The 21116-nt window shown below is 41.0% G+C and overlaps 1 protein-coding gene across 7 annotated transcripts in view; it reads left to right on the top strand.

Moving 5' to 3' along the window:
* Window positions 1–463: 463 nt before the first annotated feature.
* Window positions 464–21116, top strand: part of rapgef2b (Rap guanine nucleotide exchange factor 2b) — a 108394-nt gene continuing 87741 nt past the window's right edge. For all 7 annotated transcript variants that reach the window (XM_061835993.1, XM_061835991.1, XM_061835989.1 and 4 more), the window contains exon 1: window positions 464–1106. In XM_061835993.1, coding sequence (XP_061691977.1) covers window positions 1032–1106 — 75 coding nt within the window. In that variant the 5' untranslated portion in view covers window positions 464–1031. The remainder of the gene's footprint in view (window positions 1107–21116) is intronic.

Genomic DNA, 21116 nt, shown 5'->3' with positions numbered 1-21116 from the left:
AGCAACATCATCATTCCGCTATTTACCTGACAGCTTTTTGCTAATTTTATTCAATATTCCCCCCCCCCATCTATAGTTTTTGGGAGGTTTAGTTCGAAAAGGCGTACCGGAATTGCTTGACGTTTTTCTCCATTAACTTGACGCGCATGCCCAGGTCCCACTTCCGTTTGTGTGAAGCTTGCAGAAACACGACGAGTTTTTCAGAATAAAAGAATCCATTCCGAAACGTTTCCCGATTAAAACTCCCTCGCATGTCTTTAAAATCGCAGATATTGAACACAGCTCCCGTCATTTCAAGTTTTAGCATTGTTGCATATTCAAATTTGTGCCTTTGGGAATTGATTTGAAAATGTATTTGGAAAAGAAGCACAGGAATGACTGCACGTGTTGCTTCTGAACTTTGCGACGGCGGACGGCATGCAGTCACCATGGTGGCACACAACAGATGAGCCAAGTGGGAGCGCCGCCGGAGGAGCTCAGTCGCGCTACAGTTTTTTCCCCAGCTCCAGAGTCCGAAACTCCAGAATCATGTTGCGTCCGTGAGCGGTTCGGCCTCTTCCCTTAAACAAAACAAAAAAACAAACAACAAAATGGGTACCGCGTTACTCCCGACGGGTTAGCCTTCTTTGTCGTCCCCCTTCCCCTCCCCTTTTGTCTTTTTTTTTTTTTTTTTGGGCCGCTACTAAACAGAGAATGGCGGTGGTGAACTCTGCATAAAAGGTGGGGAGAGGCGATTTGCGTCGAGAGCAAGTTCGGCGATCCCCGGTTGACGCCCGGCCCAGCACCGGGCGGAAGCCAAGAGCCCAACCCGGGTGTTGGGTTGGGGTGGGAGGGGGGAGTGAGTGCTCGTTTCTCGGCGTATCGAGAGGGGCTCCGGGGCAACTCCTAAAAGCCTCCGGCCCCGCTCGCCTCTCGGGTCCCGAGGAGAGAGGCCTTTTCTGTCTCCGTTTCACCTCTCTTCCATTATTTGGAGCTACATTTTTTTTTAACATTTTGGACTGGATTTAAACGCGCCGTCCACTTCCAAGACGATGAAAATGGCGTCCTATGTGGATAACAGCTTTCGGGAGGCTGTGATGATGAACCCGGCGGACAGGACGCAACAGGTTTGAACGTTTATCTCTGATTAATATTTACCCCCCGCCCCCTTCCCCCCCAAAACACAAACAAACATTTAATATGTGCTTCTACGTGTCGGGCTGCGTATGGCTCCATCCCGCTTAAGCCGCCTATCGAGAGATAATCGGTGGCTACTTAGCGTAGCGAGACATGCAAAAATGCTGCGGACAACAAAAAGTTGTCATAGTAGCATTCAAGATGCTAATCTCCAAAGCTAACCAATGAGCGTCAACGCCGATAAACATTAGCAGATTCTGTTAGCCTATTATTATTTTTTTTTTTAAATGCGAGTGTTGGTGTCATTGCAGCTTGGGTTCCGTAGTCAAGGTTTAATGGAAAAGCAGCAGTCGTGGATTTGACGTTTTGCATCACAGTTTTGAGGTTCTGGGTTCGAATCTGAGGTGTGAACGTGCCACTTCTTGACAAGTCAGCCGGCGTAGACTTAAGATCACCTGCACACGACGGAAAATGGAGAATTGATAAAACTAATTTCCCACGGATCATGCACGTAGCATAATTGCCGATTTTATTATTTTTTTTTTTAACCAAGAAAAACACTATTTTTTTTTTAAATAGTCCAGTTCCCTGGATTCAACCATTTCAGATTCCACTCCTAAAGGAAAAACAAAAATTTTAGCAAATACATTAAAAAAAAAAATCGTAACTGACTGCAAGTCAAAACGATTCTCTTATCTTTTTTTTAGTCTTATCTTTTCTTATCTCTTATCAATCACCTGAAAGAGATGTGAGGTTTAGGTGGGAAAATAGTACTTTTGTGAACGGTGCATACAAAACGAAAGAATGAAGTTGGAAAATCTTAACCTCAAAAAGAGAAAGTACAGGTGAATCAATATCAATAATCAATTCCACATTAATGATTAGTTGACACATTATTGGGCCAATTGCTATTTTTTGTAGCAGTCTGCAATTGTTGTCCTGACTGACTTTTTTTTTTTTTTTTGGTGCCAAAACCAGAAAATAAAATGAAAACATTAAATAGGAAAAATAAAAATATTCAACAAAATATTATTACAATAAAGAGAGAGATAGGAAAAATCCAAAATGTAAAAAACAGATGTAAAAGTGAGAGGAAAAATAACAATATTCAACAAATTATTATTACAATAAAGAGAGAGATAGGAAAAATCCAAAATGTAAAAAACAGAGACGTAAAAGTGAGAGGAAAAATAACAATATTCAACAAATTATTATTACAATAAAGAGAGTGATAGGAAAAATCCAAAATGTAAAAAAACAGACGTAAAAGTGAGAGGAAAAATAACAATATTCAACAAATTATTATTACAATAAAGAGAGAGATAGGAAAAATACAAAATGTAAAAGACATTTTGGGTATTTACAAATGTTCGATTAAAAGTATAATAATGCAGCTATTAGACTAAATAAAAAAAATATTATGAAACAGACCTATATTAGACAAAAATAGTTGATGGAAAATTCCCACACTTTAGATTAGAAGTCAGATAATATCAGTGTTTAAAAAAAAAAAAAAATTGACAGACTGACACAGAAGAAAAGGGACGTGGAGCCACAAGACAATCATATCTAAAGTTAATATAAGACTGCTTTTATCATTTATTTTTACCTGCATAAAAAGCTGTCATTTGCATTAATGAAATCTATGCACTGCTACAGATAACATTTTACATCTGTATATTAACAAAAAAAAATGGAACAAAAAAATTTGCTGGGTTGAAGCTTAATTTCAAATCAAATGGTCAGTCTCTCTGAGTCCTCCTCATATTTATGAAATTAAAGCCAAATTTAAATGATGCGCCTGCAGTGAACCGAAAATGCAGATAAAAAATGCCCTCTGCGTGCTGTTATCATTTTATAGTGTGTGGAACGTGCTGTGATAGCTGTCATCTTGAATTAAACAGAACAATTTCACTTAAAAATGTCCCATTAAAATATACATTTGCCAATTAAAGTATTTATTTTTCTTGGTTAATGTGTGCTTATATCTGAGACCTCAGCGTAAAGTGTCGGCACATCGTAGCCGTTACCTTTGTTTTCACAGACAACGGTGAGTTGTCATCAATGCGGTGTGAGAAATTTAGTTTTTGTTTCTTTTAGTTTACAAAGCACGCAGCATGAAACGATTAGTTTATATTCATGAACTTGTATGTAGCCACGATTTGCCTACCGGGGCGTCAAATGGCGCGAGAACTCACTTGAATATAAATGAAATGTTTTCCAAAGTCACAGGAGGCAAAGGAAAAGGATGAATGAGCCACATGCGTCTCTGGAGCCACTAGTTGGAGACCCCTGCTTTCGATGCGGAAAAAAATTTTAGACAAAAAAAAAAAAAAAATAGATCTATAAAAAAATTCACTCCATAAATATATGAAAAAAAATACAGATCTGGAAAAACAGTCCTACTCCTATCATCACTGAAGCTGTGATGTGTAATAAAATCTTGTACTGACTAGCATGTATCTCCATATGTAGTTTTTTTTTGGTTTTCTTGAAAAATAACAATCATACTGTATAAAAAGGAGGGAAAAATCAACAACGTGCCGATCCACGGTTTCCGTTGGAGCTCGACCCGACCGACGCACGTGCACACGCGTTCTTGCTTTCCGCTCGAGCGCCGCTTGCGCTGCACATTGATGTTGCTCTTGCACACAATGGACGATCAATAGGCCACCGCTTGAAGCAGCGGCACCCGGGCGCTGGCGGTAAAAGCATTCAGCGGCGGCGCTGGCTTCAAAGCTCAACCGAGCTTTGGCCGCACCGCATTGTAATTGGTAAGGAGGTCTGTTGTGGCTGCTTGGTTTGGACAGCTGGATACAGAGTGGTTTTGTTTTGCTCGCTTAAATTGGACTGGATGGACGCCTTATGTCTTATGAAGGTCGGGCATGCCCTCGCCCCCAATCGACGGTCGGACAAACGTAGCCCCGTGTCGGTACCCCAGAGGAATTCAGTGGTATCAAATTGTAAAAATTCTCAAAATGTTCCCAAAAAATGAGAAAAATAATAGTGATGTACCAGGGCACCATCACACGATCAAATCGGCAGAGTCGAGCACAAAAAAAAATCACGTGTGTAAAATTTGTTACGAGTAGCAATACATAGACGTCGCTTATTTTGTGTAGTCTTGGCCAATGTTCCCTCTAAGCTGCGCAATCGCACATGAAAACCGATTGAGCGCAGTGGACCAGCTTTTTTTTTTTAAATATGGAAGCACACTACTTCCTAGTTTACTTGACACCGCCCCCCTGTGCTCTTAAAGGGGTACACTCATAATTACAAACAGAAAACACACACCACAAAGTTTTATCTGCGGGCATGACTGGTGGATCACACCCATAACTTTATATCTGCTGGCATGACTGAGCACACCTGTACTATTTTCAAATGTGAGTGACTGAAATTTCATCCAAAAAGGGTTTTCACCAAAATAAAACGCCTGAAGCTAAATGTTATGACACTAGCAAAAACAGGCGATACACACCTAACATTATATTGTAAAAACATAACCGAAAAAACCCAACACATCCCCATTGAACAGTCACCCAACTTTCCTACTTTTCGCTGTTCGGGTACAATGTTGCCATTTTACGCCGCCACAGCTAACGCGGTTATTATATATGATGCGGAGCCGAGAAGGTGAACGTCAAGTCAGCATTGGTCACTCATCATTGCCTCAATGGCGGCGAATCAGATACACATCTGACAAGTATCGTTATCACGAAGGGAGGACGACGGGAGAAAGGCTGCTACACCATGCTAATTGCTAAACTATCGTCAAATCAAGTCCCAAAACCCCAAAATAGGTGAGAACGTACACTTGTCACATAAGTCTGGCTGCACCAAGTATTCTTGAAGAGAGCAACCAACTTTGAAGAGCAAAATAGCAGGCAAATCCACAAGCGTCTCAAGAGAAAAACCTCTACTATACAGTAAAGCTAGAGAGCCACACAGGGACCAGAACCAGAAGGGTACCTCATTTTTGGGTTTCGGTTTCTGTCAAGAATTTCCATTTCAGAGTATCACTAAATAATCAGAATAAAATAGCAAGTATTGAACTAAGTAACCAGTTCAGTCTGTGCCTTGTTTCCTGCCCAAAGTTAGACTCAAGCACTCCCATGACCCTTGTGAGGATTAGTGTCTCAGAAAATGGATGGATGGATGGATGGATGAACTAACAGTCACAATTTAAAAGACAAAAATGTGTAAAATATTAGAAAAATTGTGACTCCAAATACAAAATGATATAGAAAATAATTACATAACTAAACTAATTTTTAAAAATGCTTCAGAAGTATATTAATAATGTAAAGATATTGAACAAAAAATATAAATGCAATTATTGTATGTAAAATATGAAGATAGATTTCCAAAAATATATAAAAATAACAAATATTCGACAAGAAACAAAATCTCAAATCGGAAATACAAAAACATGACATTTTTCCCCCGATATTTTTTTAGGTATGGTTTGTTTTTAAGGATAGTGACGATGATTTTATTATTATAGATAATTATTTTAAACTGCTTTACTATTAATTGCGCCACTGTGGCTCAATAAAATATCTACAAATGTTGAACAGAATATAAAAATAAAACATTTAAAAAGAAGCGGTATTAGAATTTTATGGAAATAATTACGTAGACCAAAAAATTTTAAAATGAAACAAAATGTACAACTCTTATGGAAAATGTAAAGACATTGTGAAAAATTCTATCGAAGAACAAATAAAATTTTATGTGAAAATGGATTGGAGAAAGATAAACTACTACACTGACAAATACTAAAATATAGCATAATTAATATATGAAAGAGTAACATTAACGCCCTGAAAACTCTTTGCATTTCATGGATGAACCTGTATTGTATGTCGCATTACCAAAATAAAAATGACAGCACTTGATTTAACATTTTATGTAAATCAAACACACCATACAGAAGCTTTTGTTTCCTGACTGAATTATCAATTCAGACGCCCAATTGAATGGTAAATTTCGGCGGTGTTAATTGAATTTCACGCAGAAAAAGGTGGCGTTCACAGATGGGAAGCGTTACTCGCACAGCCTTTCATTGTTTGTCGGGCTGAAGTGAGAGTGTAGTCACTTTTATTATGCGGAGAGCCTAAAAACGGGTCGAACCCAGCATCCCCCATTAATTAAAGCACATTTCCGACTCTTGGAGCCACCGCGCTAGCTGCTTTACGACATCCCCCGGGGGCAGGATTAGCGAACCGTCAGAGGGAGATCAAGACTGGCCCCAGTTGACCTTCAGTCTTCCACCATTGCCGCTTGGCAGGTGGCCGTGTTGTTTTTTGCCAGCCATTTTCATTTATGGTCCCAGTCACATTTTAGGCATTTCAATATGTGATACTTTAGTGTAGTTTTATGTATTTTCTCATAATTGGATGTGGTATTACATTTGAAGCTTGGAAACCTATGAGGGGGGGAAATTGAAGTTATTTTCTGGGGGAAATGCTTTGCTAGGGGCTCTACCTTTTCTTTTCAGGAATGACTTCATCATGTTAGTTTTCTGGTATTGGAAAAACAATGGGACATGCCAGGGTCAAAAGGCGGCAGCGCCGTTCACAGTGGCCTTTTTCACCATTTTGTACGAAAGGTACATCATGGAATGCAACAGGACCTGTGTATTTCCTGCAGGTTGTGTGGAAGGAAATGGGCAAAATGGTAGATTAACACTTGGCACTCACTTTTCCCGCCCTGTTGTGTTGGCGAACAAAGACCGACTGTAGGATGTCCAATTCTGAAGAAACTGTGTGAAACAGACTTGCGGGCCCAATACCCATAGATGTCTTTAGGCAATGCTAATAAATACAAACTGTCCGTCCCGCACTTACCTTGACCCATGACCGGTAACATCTGTTTGTTTTCAGCCAGGTGGCCAAGGCTAAAGGCCACAAGTGGCGTCAGCCACTGTGGTGACAGCATTCTTGCCATACTTGCGTAGTGGCAGCAATTAAGGGTACATACATTAGAGCACTGGTTTGGTAAACCAGGGGTTGTGGGTTCGTATCCCACTGGGGCCTCCACTCCCTGAGAAGGGTTGCGTCAGGAAGGGCATCCGGGGTAAAAATTGTGCCAAACATATATGAGCGGTCATCATGAGATGACACGCTGTGGCGACCCCGAAAGGGACAAGCCGAAACAAGATTCACATTGAAAAAAATGCAACAGGAAGTGATTGCTGCAGGTTATAAAACCATTTAGGAAATCAAGGCAAAGTGTTAGGATACCTTTTGAACTAAAACAGGATGAACAGCCACTGAAACTGAACACCCTTTCGTCCTGATTCCCACCCCCCCTTCCCCGAAAAAGGGTGTTGGTTCGCTACTTCCTTCCTTGGGCTGTTTTGTCGAGGATTCAGGATCTTGGAGTGTTCTCATCAAACCGACGACAAGGGAGGTTTCCAATCCCACAAACTTCCAGTCGGTCCTGAAGTGATTTCAAGTTTTTTTTTTTTTTTAAATTCGAGGCACCGTGCTTCTTCCGCTTGCCGCGGTTGTCGCGCTGACGTATTCCCGCTGTGTTTAAATATAGTGGGGACAAAGTCAGGCAATTGTACTAAAAAAATTGTATTACAGCCCTATCCAGGATTATTCTAAGGTCATGTTTAAGACCTTACAAAACGCGTAAAGAAAAAGCTATTTCATTTAAACGGTAGATTATTCAGTTTTCCGTAAAACACGGGCGAGATGGCATTGCGGGATATGTCAGATGTGTTCACTCGGGTGACCAGAGATTACATCATTTTACACTATCTGCAGCTTCTCAAACACGGCAGTGTACTGTACTGTATAACCCTTTGTGCTCGAACACACACAAGACAAATAACACAAGTTTATGTTTAAGCTGAGGTTGAAGGGAACAACGCATCGACTGAAGCACAGAACCACTAAACAACTTTCAAACGGGTTGTTGTTATGTTTTTATGTATTGTAGTTTGTTTTTAGTTTGAACATTTCAACGTTTGTTTGTATTCATCAGGTTGTGCTACATATCCTTAAAAGTTTTTAAAACGAGACCTTCCAAAATGAAGACTTTTCACTATTCTTAAATGTCACTTTATATGTAAATTTTAGAATTCTTGTGGGAATGAAATGAATTTATAAATTCATCACAACAACAATTGACAGTCATTCGATTATGTGGTGCCCACCTTGATTACTCTCCAAAAATATTACCAATATTTTGGCAGTTGAACGCTTAATTGTGTTGGTGTAGCCATGTGATCTTGAATTTATTATTTTTTGAAATTAGATTTCCCAAAGGGAGGTCTGTGAAATGTCCTTTAAAAATAACAATCTGTTAAATAAGTAACATTGCTTCTGAAATGGAAGCTGAAATCAGAATTGAATGCAATTCATGAATCCAAAGCATTGGAAATTGTAATGAGCGTAACTATGGATGATCATTCACTCGTGTCGTGGGGGTGAAGTTTTGTACTTGTTGTTCTTCGACTACATTAATATAATATTTTGGTATTCTGCTAGCAAAATACAGGTGAAACTTGCTGAATGTAGATGTGTTCAATGTTAAAATGTTTAAAATATTTTTGAATAGATGTAAAGCCTCCATGTCATTCTTGTCATATGTAGTGAATTATAGGGCTTCAATTTGATCTTATAAAGTATCAATATTAGTTTCTTTAAACCCGTTTTATGCTAAACTTCACCAGTTACTTGTTAATTGAGCAAACTGGCCGAGCTAGATGTTCATCTGTGCAACATCTGATCTCCACTTTCCAAGCCGGTACAGCGAGACTACTGAAAAATGTGCTTCATGAGCTCATCGTTTCTCCTTGCGGGGTGATTCGTGAGCGTCATGATGAAGTCATTTAAAGAGTGTCTCTCGAGACTCTGCTAGCGTTGCAGTCCTGCGAGTTGATATGCAACGGGTTCCCGGAGTTATGCGAGTGTTGCATATTTTTCGGAGTAGGTGATGAAACTTTTGATTTACACTCCCGGTGAAATGTTACTTCAGGAATGCGTTCTGCAGACACAATTTTGATGTGATTCTTGGCATATTCTTCGAGTCTTTGTTACTCCTCGAACTATGCGACTTTTCAAGTGGAATTCCAATTTGGGCGAGTCACATTTGAATGGGAGATGATTTTCAAGTCAGGTCTGTGTCGTGTGGTGGACCCCAAAGCTCTGAAGAAACAACAGGAAGCAGAACGGGAGGTATCAGAAATGAAGATTCTGAGGTTCTCGCTTGGTGTGAACAGGTTGGATAGGATTAGAAGTGAGCTCATTAGAGGGACAGTCAAAGTTGGATGTTTTGGAGACAACGTTAGAGAGCAGACTTCGATGGTTTAGACAGGTTCAGAGGTGAGAGAGTGAGTATTTTGGTAGAAGGATGCTGAGGATGGAGTTGCCAGGCAAACGAGTGCGAGGAAGACCAAAGAAAAGGTTGATGGATGTTGTGAGGGAGGACATGAGGACTGTAGGGGTTAGAGAGGAAGATGAACAAGACAGGCTTAGATGGGAAAAAGATGACACGCTGTGGCGACCCCTAACAGGACAAGCCGAAAGAAGGTTTTTAGCCATAGCAATCTGAGTCCACAGGTGAGAAAAACACGAGCAATCAAATGATCTTATTGTACGGTTCCACAGTATTGGGATTTTTTTTCCCGGTAATGTCCGAGATACATTGTAATGTGAAATAAAAATGCTGGATATTATACCTGTGATATGTAAAAGGTAGACTTTACACTCATTTGATCAGCCTAATCAGATCAGTTTTGATGCCGTAATTCACCGATCATTGATCGGTTCCGAGAAAGACGTTTGCGCCGTGTCCCTGTCTTGACTGTATATCGGAATCCAAAAGCTAGTTTATTTTTATGTAGTGGTATTTCTATAGGGTATTTTTTTGTCTTTTGATGTAATACTGTAACTATCTGAAGGCCAATAAAGTTATTAAAATAATAAATCGAAAACCTCAGTTCTATGGAAGAGAGAAGACAAACACGTAATGATCAGATCAGACTACAAGACAAATCTGCTCTTTCTCGATTGCACTGTCAAGACGACAGCAATAAAATCTTGTATTCCGATACCACCGCTACCCGTTTATTTATTTTTGTTATTATTGGGTTTTATCTGGTGAACTCAAATGCGACAAATATATTTGTTACTGCTGTGATGACAACACGAGTGGATCGTGCTGACTGTATTATAAGAAGAAAATGGGGAAAACCAAACATTTTTGGTGGTCAGTAGTGCTCAGGACAGGAGAGGACATTCGTATGTTCACATACTTTTAATAAGATACGGGTCACAAACAGGGAACAAAAGGTTACGTAGCCTAGCAAGATAGTGCTAGCGCTCGTGGTTATGTGTAAACGTGCTGGCATTCTGTTGAACACATGATCTGACCAGAGCAGTGTATTCCAACCATTTTGGAGCCAAGATAGATGATTTACAATTGAAAAATCCCACACCACAGAATCAAAAAAATGTCTCAAAAAGTAGATACATAATTGCTGTATGTACTTACTGCCATCTTTATAAAAGACCATTTAATTTGTTCTGTATGTCACTATGCCTCACCGGCATAATTAGATGAACAAGTATTTATTCTAAATATACATCTTTGAGCAATTGAGTACACAAGTAAATACAATTAATGAACAGGTCATTTAAATAGTCATTGCTCCATTTTCTGATCAGTGATCATTTATTATCAGGTTTTTATTAGCCCAAAGCTAAGGTAGAGAGAAGCTATGAAACTTTGTACAGTCTCTCTCAAACAGTGCCCATAAACTTGTACAAGCCGGTATTTTGAAACAAAACTCTCGCATACTCGTGTTTCCATTCTTCTTCCTGCTGTGTTTTAATGTCCGGCTGGGCCCTGAACGGAGGGAGTTTGTACCCTCCTGGGTTTTATATGTAGGTCGAACAGTCTCTTGTTTGATGTGGGTCACTTTTCTTTTCGCGTGTTTATTTCCACCCTTGACCCAGTGTTACTTTGTAAATCCGAATGCCGGCTTTCGGTTATCTTGGCGCCTTCAGGGTCACGCTGTGCATTTTTGTTTCTGTCCCACTCACTCACATACATGCAGTAGTGTGATGGGTCGTTGCTTTTGTTCACATTCCTTCAGATATTTATTAAAAAAAAAAAAAAAAAAAAAAAAAAAGGAAGAAAAACAACTCGGCAGGCGTCAGAAATTCCTTTTGGCCTTTGTAGCAGAAAGCGCCAACTGAAGCTACGTTCGTGACCACGGATGGGGAACCGCAATCTTTGCATACTTAACCCGAAGACCCGCTAGCCCAAGGAGGATAAGGCGTTTGTGATGTAAGATGTTTACACGGGCGCGATTGAGTTACGCTAAGAAGGCTTGTCATGAAAGTACGGGGAGTTCTTAGTTGAGGTTCTGGGAATGTTGCCATTTGGAGAAATCAAATCCACATCATAGATCAAAACGAATAGCTTTTCTCTTGCAACAGGCATGGAAGAGGGAGTTCAGAACATTCAAGTATTTTAACAATCAATAAATTTATCATGAGTGTGTGGCCCATCCCAAAGCTAACAGTTAGCGGCTAACTACACTCTCATTCACTGAAACGTTGTCACTGACAAATTAGCCGTCGTTTATGTTCAGGCCCGGACTCTCCTCCATAATCTGCAGTCTAATCTGCTTCTTGGCCAACTGGTGAGACATGACTTGCATCAGACGGCGATCTGATTAAATTAGCGTGATTAGAGGTCCCTAAATCCCAAAATATGGCTCCGACACTCCTCTAATGCTTGTTTACAGCGCTGCTCACAACGAGGGACACAAACTAGGTCAATAGCTTTGTAGCATATCAATGGTATGTATCAAATGATTTTTGTTTTGTTTTATCAAGGCGGAGTTACAGTTTAAAAAACAAAAACTAATTTGGGGCTGGGAATTACATACAGTATGATAATCTGCCAACACTAATATCATAGTAAGGACATAATGAAACAAACCTCAGTGGAAAAAAAAAAGTTGGCATAGCAAGCGATGTTGAAAAAATGAGACAGCATAAATGATTTCGTCAGTTTTTTTTACTGTATCTGAGTTGCCTCCACGGAAAAATACTGTCTGGAGTTATGGAGGAAAATTCAGTATACGAAAGGGAAAAGGGATTCGCAGTCCCCAAATTCCACCAAATGTAAACATCCTGTATGCTTGGTTTGTGTGGTGCGATAGAGCTGCTTTCCCATTGGCTAGCGCCGTAGTATCTCCCTGGCATCCCATTGGCTAGGAGGAATCTCATTTTTTCCTCAGAATACTTGAGCCCAACTGTCTGACCAGTTGCGCCACCATGCCGCCCATTATAAAAGCATCCATCCATCCATCCATCCATCCATCCATCTACTTATCCTTATCAGGCTTGCGGGAGTGCTGGAGCCAATCCCAGCTGTCATCGGGCAGGAGGCGAGGTACACCCTGAACTGGTTGCCAGCCAATCCCAGGGCAAATGGAGACAGACAACAGTCGCACAATCACACCGAGGGCAATTTAGAGTCTCCAATTAATGCGTGTTTTAGGGATGTCGGAGGAAACTGGAGTGCGTTGTAGCACATTCAAAGGCAGCACAGGTGGGTCTGGATTTGAACCCCGATCCTCAGAACTGTGAGACCAATGCTCTGCAGCTGCTCCACCGTGCCGCATTATAAAATCAGTTTTGTTTTCATAATTTTTTTTTCCCCCACCGCTAGAAAAAAATACAATAAAGTTGTAATATCAATATTTGAAATCGATTCCAGTACCCAGCTCGTGTCTGAGAATCAATATTTTGGTATGGATCTGTCCACCAACACTGTGTGGATGTAGCTCAATTTCCAAAATCTGACATGTTTTTTTCTTAATGCGGATGTAGTTCGTTTAGAAATGTGGGAGCTAAGAATTTTTAAAAAGTTGATACACACCATGTAAAAAAAAAAAAAAAAAAAGTGACAGATTATTGAAAAGTGGCCATAGAGCCTGTACATAACTCACAGATTGTCCAAAAGTAGACAGTGTAGATCATTTTACTACAACTTTTTTTCTTTTTTGGAAAGTACAACATCAACAACTTCCCCTCTTTTCAGGAACTTAGCGATCCAGACCAACAACAGTGCTCATAATGGATCGCTTTAGTCCTTGAGTGCAGGTCAGAAGTGACTGTCCCTGTACAGTAAACAAACGCAATACTTTCAAGTGCATGAAGACCGATGGACACTTATGCCATTTTTTGTGACCACCCTTGTCGAGTCATGGCAGCCAGCTGGTGACTCGCGCGTTATGCTCGAAACCAGCTGGCAGAGTGACAAAAACTACCTCCGTTCTCTTTTCAGACTACAAGGAAAAAGGCTAAAAATAAAGCTATTGTTTCCTTGTTAGAGAAATGGTGTTCTTCCACTTCCCGGGTGCAGTGGAGGAGATCTGTCGCGCTGAAACTTTATCGAGGTAATCGATCTTTCAGGGTTTTCCTTGGTCACCATTTTTTTTTTTTTGGGCGGAGGCTGTAGTCTTCCATTGCCCAAAAGCAAATGTGGAAAATTGACAATGACTCAACGTGACCGGATTAGTCCTGCTTGTAGGGAAGAATTTTCCACACATGCACTATTTTCCAAGGTCCTTGTTAAAAACTATCTCCGTCTTCTAGGGGTGTAATAGTACACATATTTGTATCTGGATATTGCTGGAGCAAATTCCCACGAGGAAGGTTTTATATAAGGGAGAGGATGTGCAATTTCCTCGCATTGTAGCCATCTATCATTCACTGTAGACAAACGTACGCAAGCTCAGCTTCTGGCGGCCGGCTTTCATGCCTACCAGTATGCTCTGCTGAGTTCTGGAAAGTCTTAAACCCTTTAAAAAGCTAAATATTGAAGTGTAAAAAGATTTTTTTAGTTAACATTGCCAGGCTTTTTTCATTCACACCCAGGAATGTTTTGAAATTTTGATCTCATTTGTCCAGCCTTGTCCTCGTCGTAGTCTGATTCTTTTCGCCGAAACCAATTTTGACCGCTCTAATTGACATTTGCCTCGGTTGACCTTATGTTCTCCCGTCTGGCTGTATGTTTCCTCCTCACTTAACCTGTTCCTGCTGCGACCCAGTCCCATTAATCTTACTCGTTTCCGTTTGGAATGCATGCCAGTGTGCTAATCAGAACGAAGTATCAAAAAGGTACTTACATGGTGCCGCATTAGCACTTTTCTTTGGAAGGCTTGTGTAACAAACTTGAGGAAGTGTGTGCTTTCGTGCTGCCAGTCAGTCATGTTGTTAGGGAAAACTATCAGACACACTTGCTAATCAGACAATAGGTAAAGCAATGGGAAACAGTCTGCGTTGTGCTCACTAATGTGTTAATTTCATGCGTTCTGTTATAGAGAGTGGTAACTGGACTGCACTTATGTATCGCTTTATCGAAACCATCGCAGTGGCTAAAGCACTATACAAAGCCTCACATTCACCCACTCACACATAGATTCATACACTAATAGGTGACCGCTGCCACGCAAGGTCCTGCCAGGCCCGCTGGGAGCAAATTAGGGTTCAGTGTCTTGCCGAAGGACAGCTCGACATGCGGGCAGTCAGAGCTGGGATTTGAACAAAGGGCCCTTCGGTCGCTGCTCGACATGATCTGCCGACTAAGCCACAACCGTCGCAGAATAGGGAGAGTTGTTGAGAAATGAGGTAGAATTCAAAGAACAAGGGCTGGCACTTACACATGGCCTAATACAACATTGTGGAGCAACAACATTGGAAGTCACTATCAAAGTATAAAGTTTAATACAAAAGAAAAATCATTTTTTGGGAGAAATGGGGTGGAAAGGAACAAAAGACAGGTTTTGCAACATGCACTTGAATGCACGCAACTAGGGCTGCAACTAACGATTATTTTAATTGATTACTCAAGTGGGAAGTAATTTTTTAGATTACTAGATGAATCAGAAAAAAACCTCTTAGTTGTTTTGGAAAAAAATGCACCAACATGATTTCATAATGATTAAGTTGTTTTTATGCTTAATATGGCAGAAAATAAATTTGCATTGTTTTCCAAAGTAAAAGCAGATGTTTGCAAATTGTTACTTTGATAAAATACAGTCTGCTTTTATGGAAGACTGCAGAAATATTTTGAGAGGCTGAATGAGCAGTTGGGAATTTTTTTGTTTAAAAGCTCCGCAAATGTTTAATTATCAAAAAACTCAATTAATTTGACAATCACTTAGTTGCCAGTTAATTGATTAATTGTTGCGCATCTACATTCGACAGTGTGGTGCTCACCTGGTGGTGAACGTGGAATTTAAAAGGAAATAAAATGGACTAGAATTTGGAAAGGTGGAAAATCAGCAAGAAATGGACGGAACAAAGAGGTTGTGCCATTTATTGAATGCGCACAAAATTGAGACGCCCTCACATGTGAGACTTTACTATGAAAGTGCAATTTAAAATTCTAAATGACTAAAGACAAATTTGGAGAAACAGCAGACATACTGCGACATTAATTTCTTGAATACTGCTGTTTTGTTCGCCACAGAGCTGAAATTGACTTAGCAGTAATGTACGAACCATTGCATCTATAAACTGAGGTATTTACTGATGTGGGTGGGGGGAGGCATCCATACGGTATCTGCTATTGGTCAGAATGCTCTTTGGCGGCGCTATTATAGAGCTAAGTGGCCAGCCTGTATTTGACTGAAATTGGGGGGAAAGATGCGTTGAATCCAGCAGGCTGTAGTACGATTCAGTCCCGACACAATGACGCCCCTGTTGCGGGCGGCTTCTGCTCGTCAAAACCACTTAAGCTCACACCAATTACAAGGCAGCTGTGCCAGGAATAATAGCTTTTGCCCTGAAAATGTATCAGCTGCGGTAACTATGCTTAAGTAACGCGTCAAGGTTAATATAGTGTAAGGGATTTAGTATTCTGGTAAAAGCAGTCATTTATCGGAGTAGCAGCAGTTCGGGCTTGGCAATTCGTTTTTATTTATTACTTCAAATTCATTTGTCAAGATTACTTTGTTGTGTTGGAGATTCCAGGGGATTAAAAAACAAAAAATTTAAACTGTCAATAATTTTCCTTTTCCTGAAATAGAAAAAAAAAATAAAAATGGAAAATCTGATCAGATTTAATTCTAAAGCCTGTCACCTAGCTGTAAAATTAGTATTGTTTGTAATTTTAAGGAGCAGACACATACACACATAAAATACTTGGGATCAACAATAGAGAGAAATGATGAGTGTGGTAAGGAAGTGAAGAAACTGGTACAAGCGGGACGGAACAGTTGGCGGAAGGTGTCTGGTGTTCTATGTGACAGAAGAGTCTCCGCTAGGATGAAGGGCAAAAGTTTATAAAACAGTGGCGAGGCCGGCCATGATGTACAGATTAGAGACGGTGGCTCTGAAGAAACAACAGGAAGCAGAATTGGAGGTGGCAGAAATGAAGATTTTGAGGTTCTTTCTCGGACTGAACAGGTTGGGTAGGATTAGAAATGAGCTTGTTCGAGGGGCAGCCAAGTATGGATGTTTTGGAGACAAGGTTTGAGAGAGCAGACTTGGATGGCTGGCGAGAGAGTGAGTAGTAGGAGTAGTGAGTAGAGTGGTAGAAGGGTGCTGAGGATGGAGCTGCCAGGCAGAAGAGCGAGAGGAAGACTGAAGAGATGGTTGATGGATGTGGTGAGGGAAGACATGAGGGCATTCGGGGTTAGAGAGGAAGATGCAGGAGATAGGCTAAGATGGAAAAAGATGACACGCTTTGGCGACCCCTAACGGGACAAGCCGACAGAAAAAGACACATAAGAGTACATATTGTACTTATGTATTAAATTCAGTTAAAAAATCAAACAGCAGCATTCAGTTTGGATAGGGGTTGAATTGCCACGTGAAGTCCAGCTAATTGACCGCAACGGCCCCACCGTCCCCTTGCCATCCTTTTTTGCAACATCCTGAGGATGTAGCCTCAAACCCCGCGTCCGTCTGCAGCCCAGGCTTTTTTGTTTTCCCGATCTGGCAACGGAAAGACCCCCAATCCCCCCCCGCCCCCCGCGGGATGTGTGCAACTCTGTCAACAGGAAACTTCGCCAAGGAACAACAGAAGCCCCAACGCAAGGAATTGAAAAGGAATTTAGCACCACGTTAAAATCATAGAAACTGCGATTCCCGCAGAAACTGAACGCTAAGGAATTGCAGTCATCTGGCCGATATGTCAAGGGAATGAATGAAGGAGCAGATTTAAAGAGGCAAATATGCCCCCTTGTGGCTATAAGATGATGTATATGAATTGACAAATCGGATCAAAAACTCCTTTCATGCTGATCACCTAAAATGGCTTTTGTAATCCTGTGCATGGGTACCGACGGGGGCTGTCGGGGTTTTGCATTTAATGGCGTCCAACTTCGTATCAGGCATATCGCCAGGTTGTAAAGTGTAACACTTGACACTCTTTGCTTTACACCCTTACTGTTGAAAGCAAGCTTCACGCATTCAGTGACTCTATCTCACCTTGTAAAGCCTTAACAACTGCATGAATATGTTGGATTGGGAAATTCGTCCGGTAAATCTACCGGTACAGAGCTGATGTGTCAATTTTCCACAATGACGGCGAGAAAGAGGCTATCGATTAACTTGCTGGACGATGTTACGGTAACAGTTACTCACTGATCCGATCATGTTTTTGTGCAGCCAAGTCTGAGTCACTTGACTTTGAGTATTGGCCGATTCTTAGTCCAGTCTGGTTAGCAACACTACGTTTTCATTCACCTGTCATTGTTTACACCTACAAAGAGTTAAGATGGTTCAGGAACAACAAAAATTCAATACCAATCAGATTAAAGTTATTCAGAAATCAATCACTTGAGGTACTGGGGACCACAAAAAATGGACGGCGATCCCACCCAGGTATTAATCCACAAATTAAATTATTTAATTAAATAATCTAGAAAACGGTCCAACTTCAGTATTTAGGATTTAAGGTTTGTTTTTTTCCTGTTTATTTGTGGCTTGTCCATTCCCAAATCCATTGATAAATGGCAATTTTTTTTTTTTTTTTCCCACCGGCACAGAAAATACTGTGACACAATGTCACATTTCCTCATGCTGATTCCGTGAATGTATGGGTGAAATTGAAAGTGAAGAACCAAACTGCCAGATTGTAATTGCAAATTGCGACCATGCTTTACTAATGATGGTACAAAAAGGACCCACGCCTCTCACAGGCATTTTTTTTTTTAAAGTTAAAAATTAAATTTATTGGCCTTTTTAAAATTAGTTTCACAGTTTATTTTTCCTGACTGCTTAACTCAAAGGCACTCTTCACCATGTACCAAATTACACAAACGTGATGGAACTTTTTTCGTTTTTTTTTTTTTAATTTATGAATGAACGAGCGCGAATCCAATCATGTAAATCTGCCAGCGCGAGGAATGCGGCTGGTCCGACGCGGTCGTGAAAGCCGCTTGTTGCCTGGCAACCGCGGTAGTCTCATTGTAATGATAGAATAAATTATTATTGCAGAGAGCATGGCTGGGGCGGCATAAAGCGAGAGAAAGAGTTGAATGGCATGAATATTTCACACGGGCTGAGACAAGCGACGAAGGCAAATCAGGACGGCAAAAAGAATTAATCCCGAGCCATCTTTTTTACTTCTGAAATGTTACAGATATCGTCGCCTTGCGTTTCGGCCAATGTAATACACCTTATCGTCATTATTCAGACATGCTTATTTGGTATTATGGAATGTTAGAAAAGACGATTATGTGCTATTATTCAAACAGAGGAGAAACCAATTTGTCATTAAACAGTCGGTTACATACATATTGGGATGGACATCGTTTGAATTTGAGTAATTCCTGTCCTGATTGCGGTTCTTCGTTTTGATTCAAGTTCAAAATGTTTAGTTTAAAACATTGATTCCTTTACCTACCCACCGATTAGGCTCAAGGTTAGTGTTTGTGAAATTTGGAGGCGTTGTTGTGAATTTTGTTCCGATCATTGTGTTGTAAAGTTGCAAGTTGGACCTTTGGCGTTCTTTGACGCGTTATTCTTAGTTGGTGTTCACCACTTCTTGGGGCCGGCAAACTTAGCCACCGAAACTTGGAACCAAAATTTTAAAAATTTGAACGATTACGGGAAAACCGCTCCTTGTCAGTTCTCCCATCAACAACAACTCTAGTTACATACGTTTTTGCTTTGAACATAAGAATACACGACAAACTAAGACAAATTAAAAGATACTGAAAAGTAATAGTAATAGTAAGCCAATAAAAAGGGGAAAAAATGAAGTGCAAAATAACTGAGGTGAAAGAAGGAGGTCTTGTTTGATATTGGGGTCAAAGGTCATGTGAGGCTCCATTTTGTTGTTGTTGTTGTAGCCAAATACGACGGTCATTATTCCGTATCAAGGTCCAGAAAGTGAGCCACATGGGCTGGGGCGCTCCACAGGTGTTCCACCGTCAGTGTGGTTGTTTTTTGAGCACAGTTGAAGAGATGACGTGTATCGTAGGGGGGCAAAGTCACACATTGGACATTTATCGACGATGTTGTTGTCGAGTCGATGCTGATAGTCGTTGAGCTTGTGGCACCAGCCCAAACGGACTTGCGATAGCATCGATCTCACGGGTCGTGGGAGTTGTCTTTCGCTTTTGGCTACCTGAGGTAGGTAGCTGCCCAACACAATGTTAGGTTTGTAGCCGGCGATTCCGTCGGATACGGCGGTTCGATGGCCGCGCCTGTAATCCTCTGCGTCGACGGCCGGCCGATGAATGTACCGCTCGATCGATGGCTCGCTATCTCTGACGGTTTTGCGCAACGCTCTGGGGCACACTTCTTGTCTTGTCATCTCGTGATTAGGATGTCTGGTGGGGTAGGACTGATGCGCCATCACATTGTGCTCGCGTACCGTAAGGAGTTTTGACTCGGCGTGTAGGTGATCGATGGAAGCTCCATTTTGTCACCAAAGTTAGCGGCTAAAGATTAGGTGTGAACTTTATGGCTAGAAAAAGTCATGCAGGTGACGGTGGACGACCTGGTGTGGGCGCCAACCTGAATGGCTGCTGTTATTGAGATGTTGAGTTGAAGGAACTTATCAGACATCAGCGCTTTGATCTCCTCTCGCCAGCTGGTGAGCGAGGATGAGGAAAGGGGTCGGGTTTGTTTTGATATGAGTTTGGGGGTCACCAGCATAGCAGTAGAATAAGGTTTCATGCCAGCTGGTGACATGACCAAGGGAAAGAGGCGAAGACTCACAAACCCAACCTTGAATTTTTGGTGCTTCCCTATTATCCAGTCACTCTGTTGTGACATTGCCGTTGTACCATTTGAGCTAACGATATAATTCAACTGTCAATGTCTTACGTTAATATATCGATACTATACCATAAATGGTAACATCAGTTTTGACAACTGATGATACCATATCAACACTAACGATCAAATCACAATGTAAGGTGGTCCCTCCCATATTTGAGATTGTCCACTCGCAAACTTGCGGATGCAGTTTGCTAAGTACAATTTTTTCCCCCTTCGACCACCCCTTTTCCGGTAAAACTATTGCCGTAATATTCCCCCTTCATTCTTATGTTCATATTGTTGATACGAATATGATTTCAACTAAGAAATAAGTCCTAATGTTGGTCAGGGCTGGTATTAGGTCAAATGGAGCTGACGCACCGTACACAAAGCTAATTAGCCTCCTTGTTTGACATTAAGCGCTTAAGTCCCAACTCAACGGGTTCAGCTCTCACTGCTCCTGCTGGAATCTTGAATTATGCGTTCACCTGTTCATCAAAATGACATGCAGCTGTCAAGTAAATATCTGAATGCTTGCAGGATAACTTAGCGCGAACTAATGCAATTAAAAAGGCACTCAGGGGGTTGCTGATTATTTCCCTCTGAGTCTTGGCGGCTGGTCGGCATGGCGACAGCATGGGACAGGAATCACGGAAGCATGTGAATGAGCTTAGCAGCAGCACTTCCTTGGGTTGCCAACGAAAAACCATCTGCGCCCTTGGGTCGTGGCTAATGGCT

The sequence above is a fragment of the Syngnathoides biaculeatus genome, chromosome 11 (assembly GCF_019802595.1).
Source record: "Syngnathoides biaculeatus isolate LvHL_M chromosome 11, ASM1980259v1, whole genome shotgun sequence".
In the NCBI taxonomy this organism is placed as follows: domain Eukaryota; kingdom Metazoa; phylum Chordata; class Actinopteri; order Syngnathiformes; family Syngnathidae; genus Syngnathoides; species Syngnathoides biaculeatus.
The sequence above is the reverse complement of the archived record's forward strand: the minus strand, read 5'-3'. Positions and strand labels throughout refer to the sequence as shown.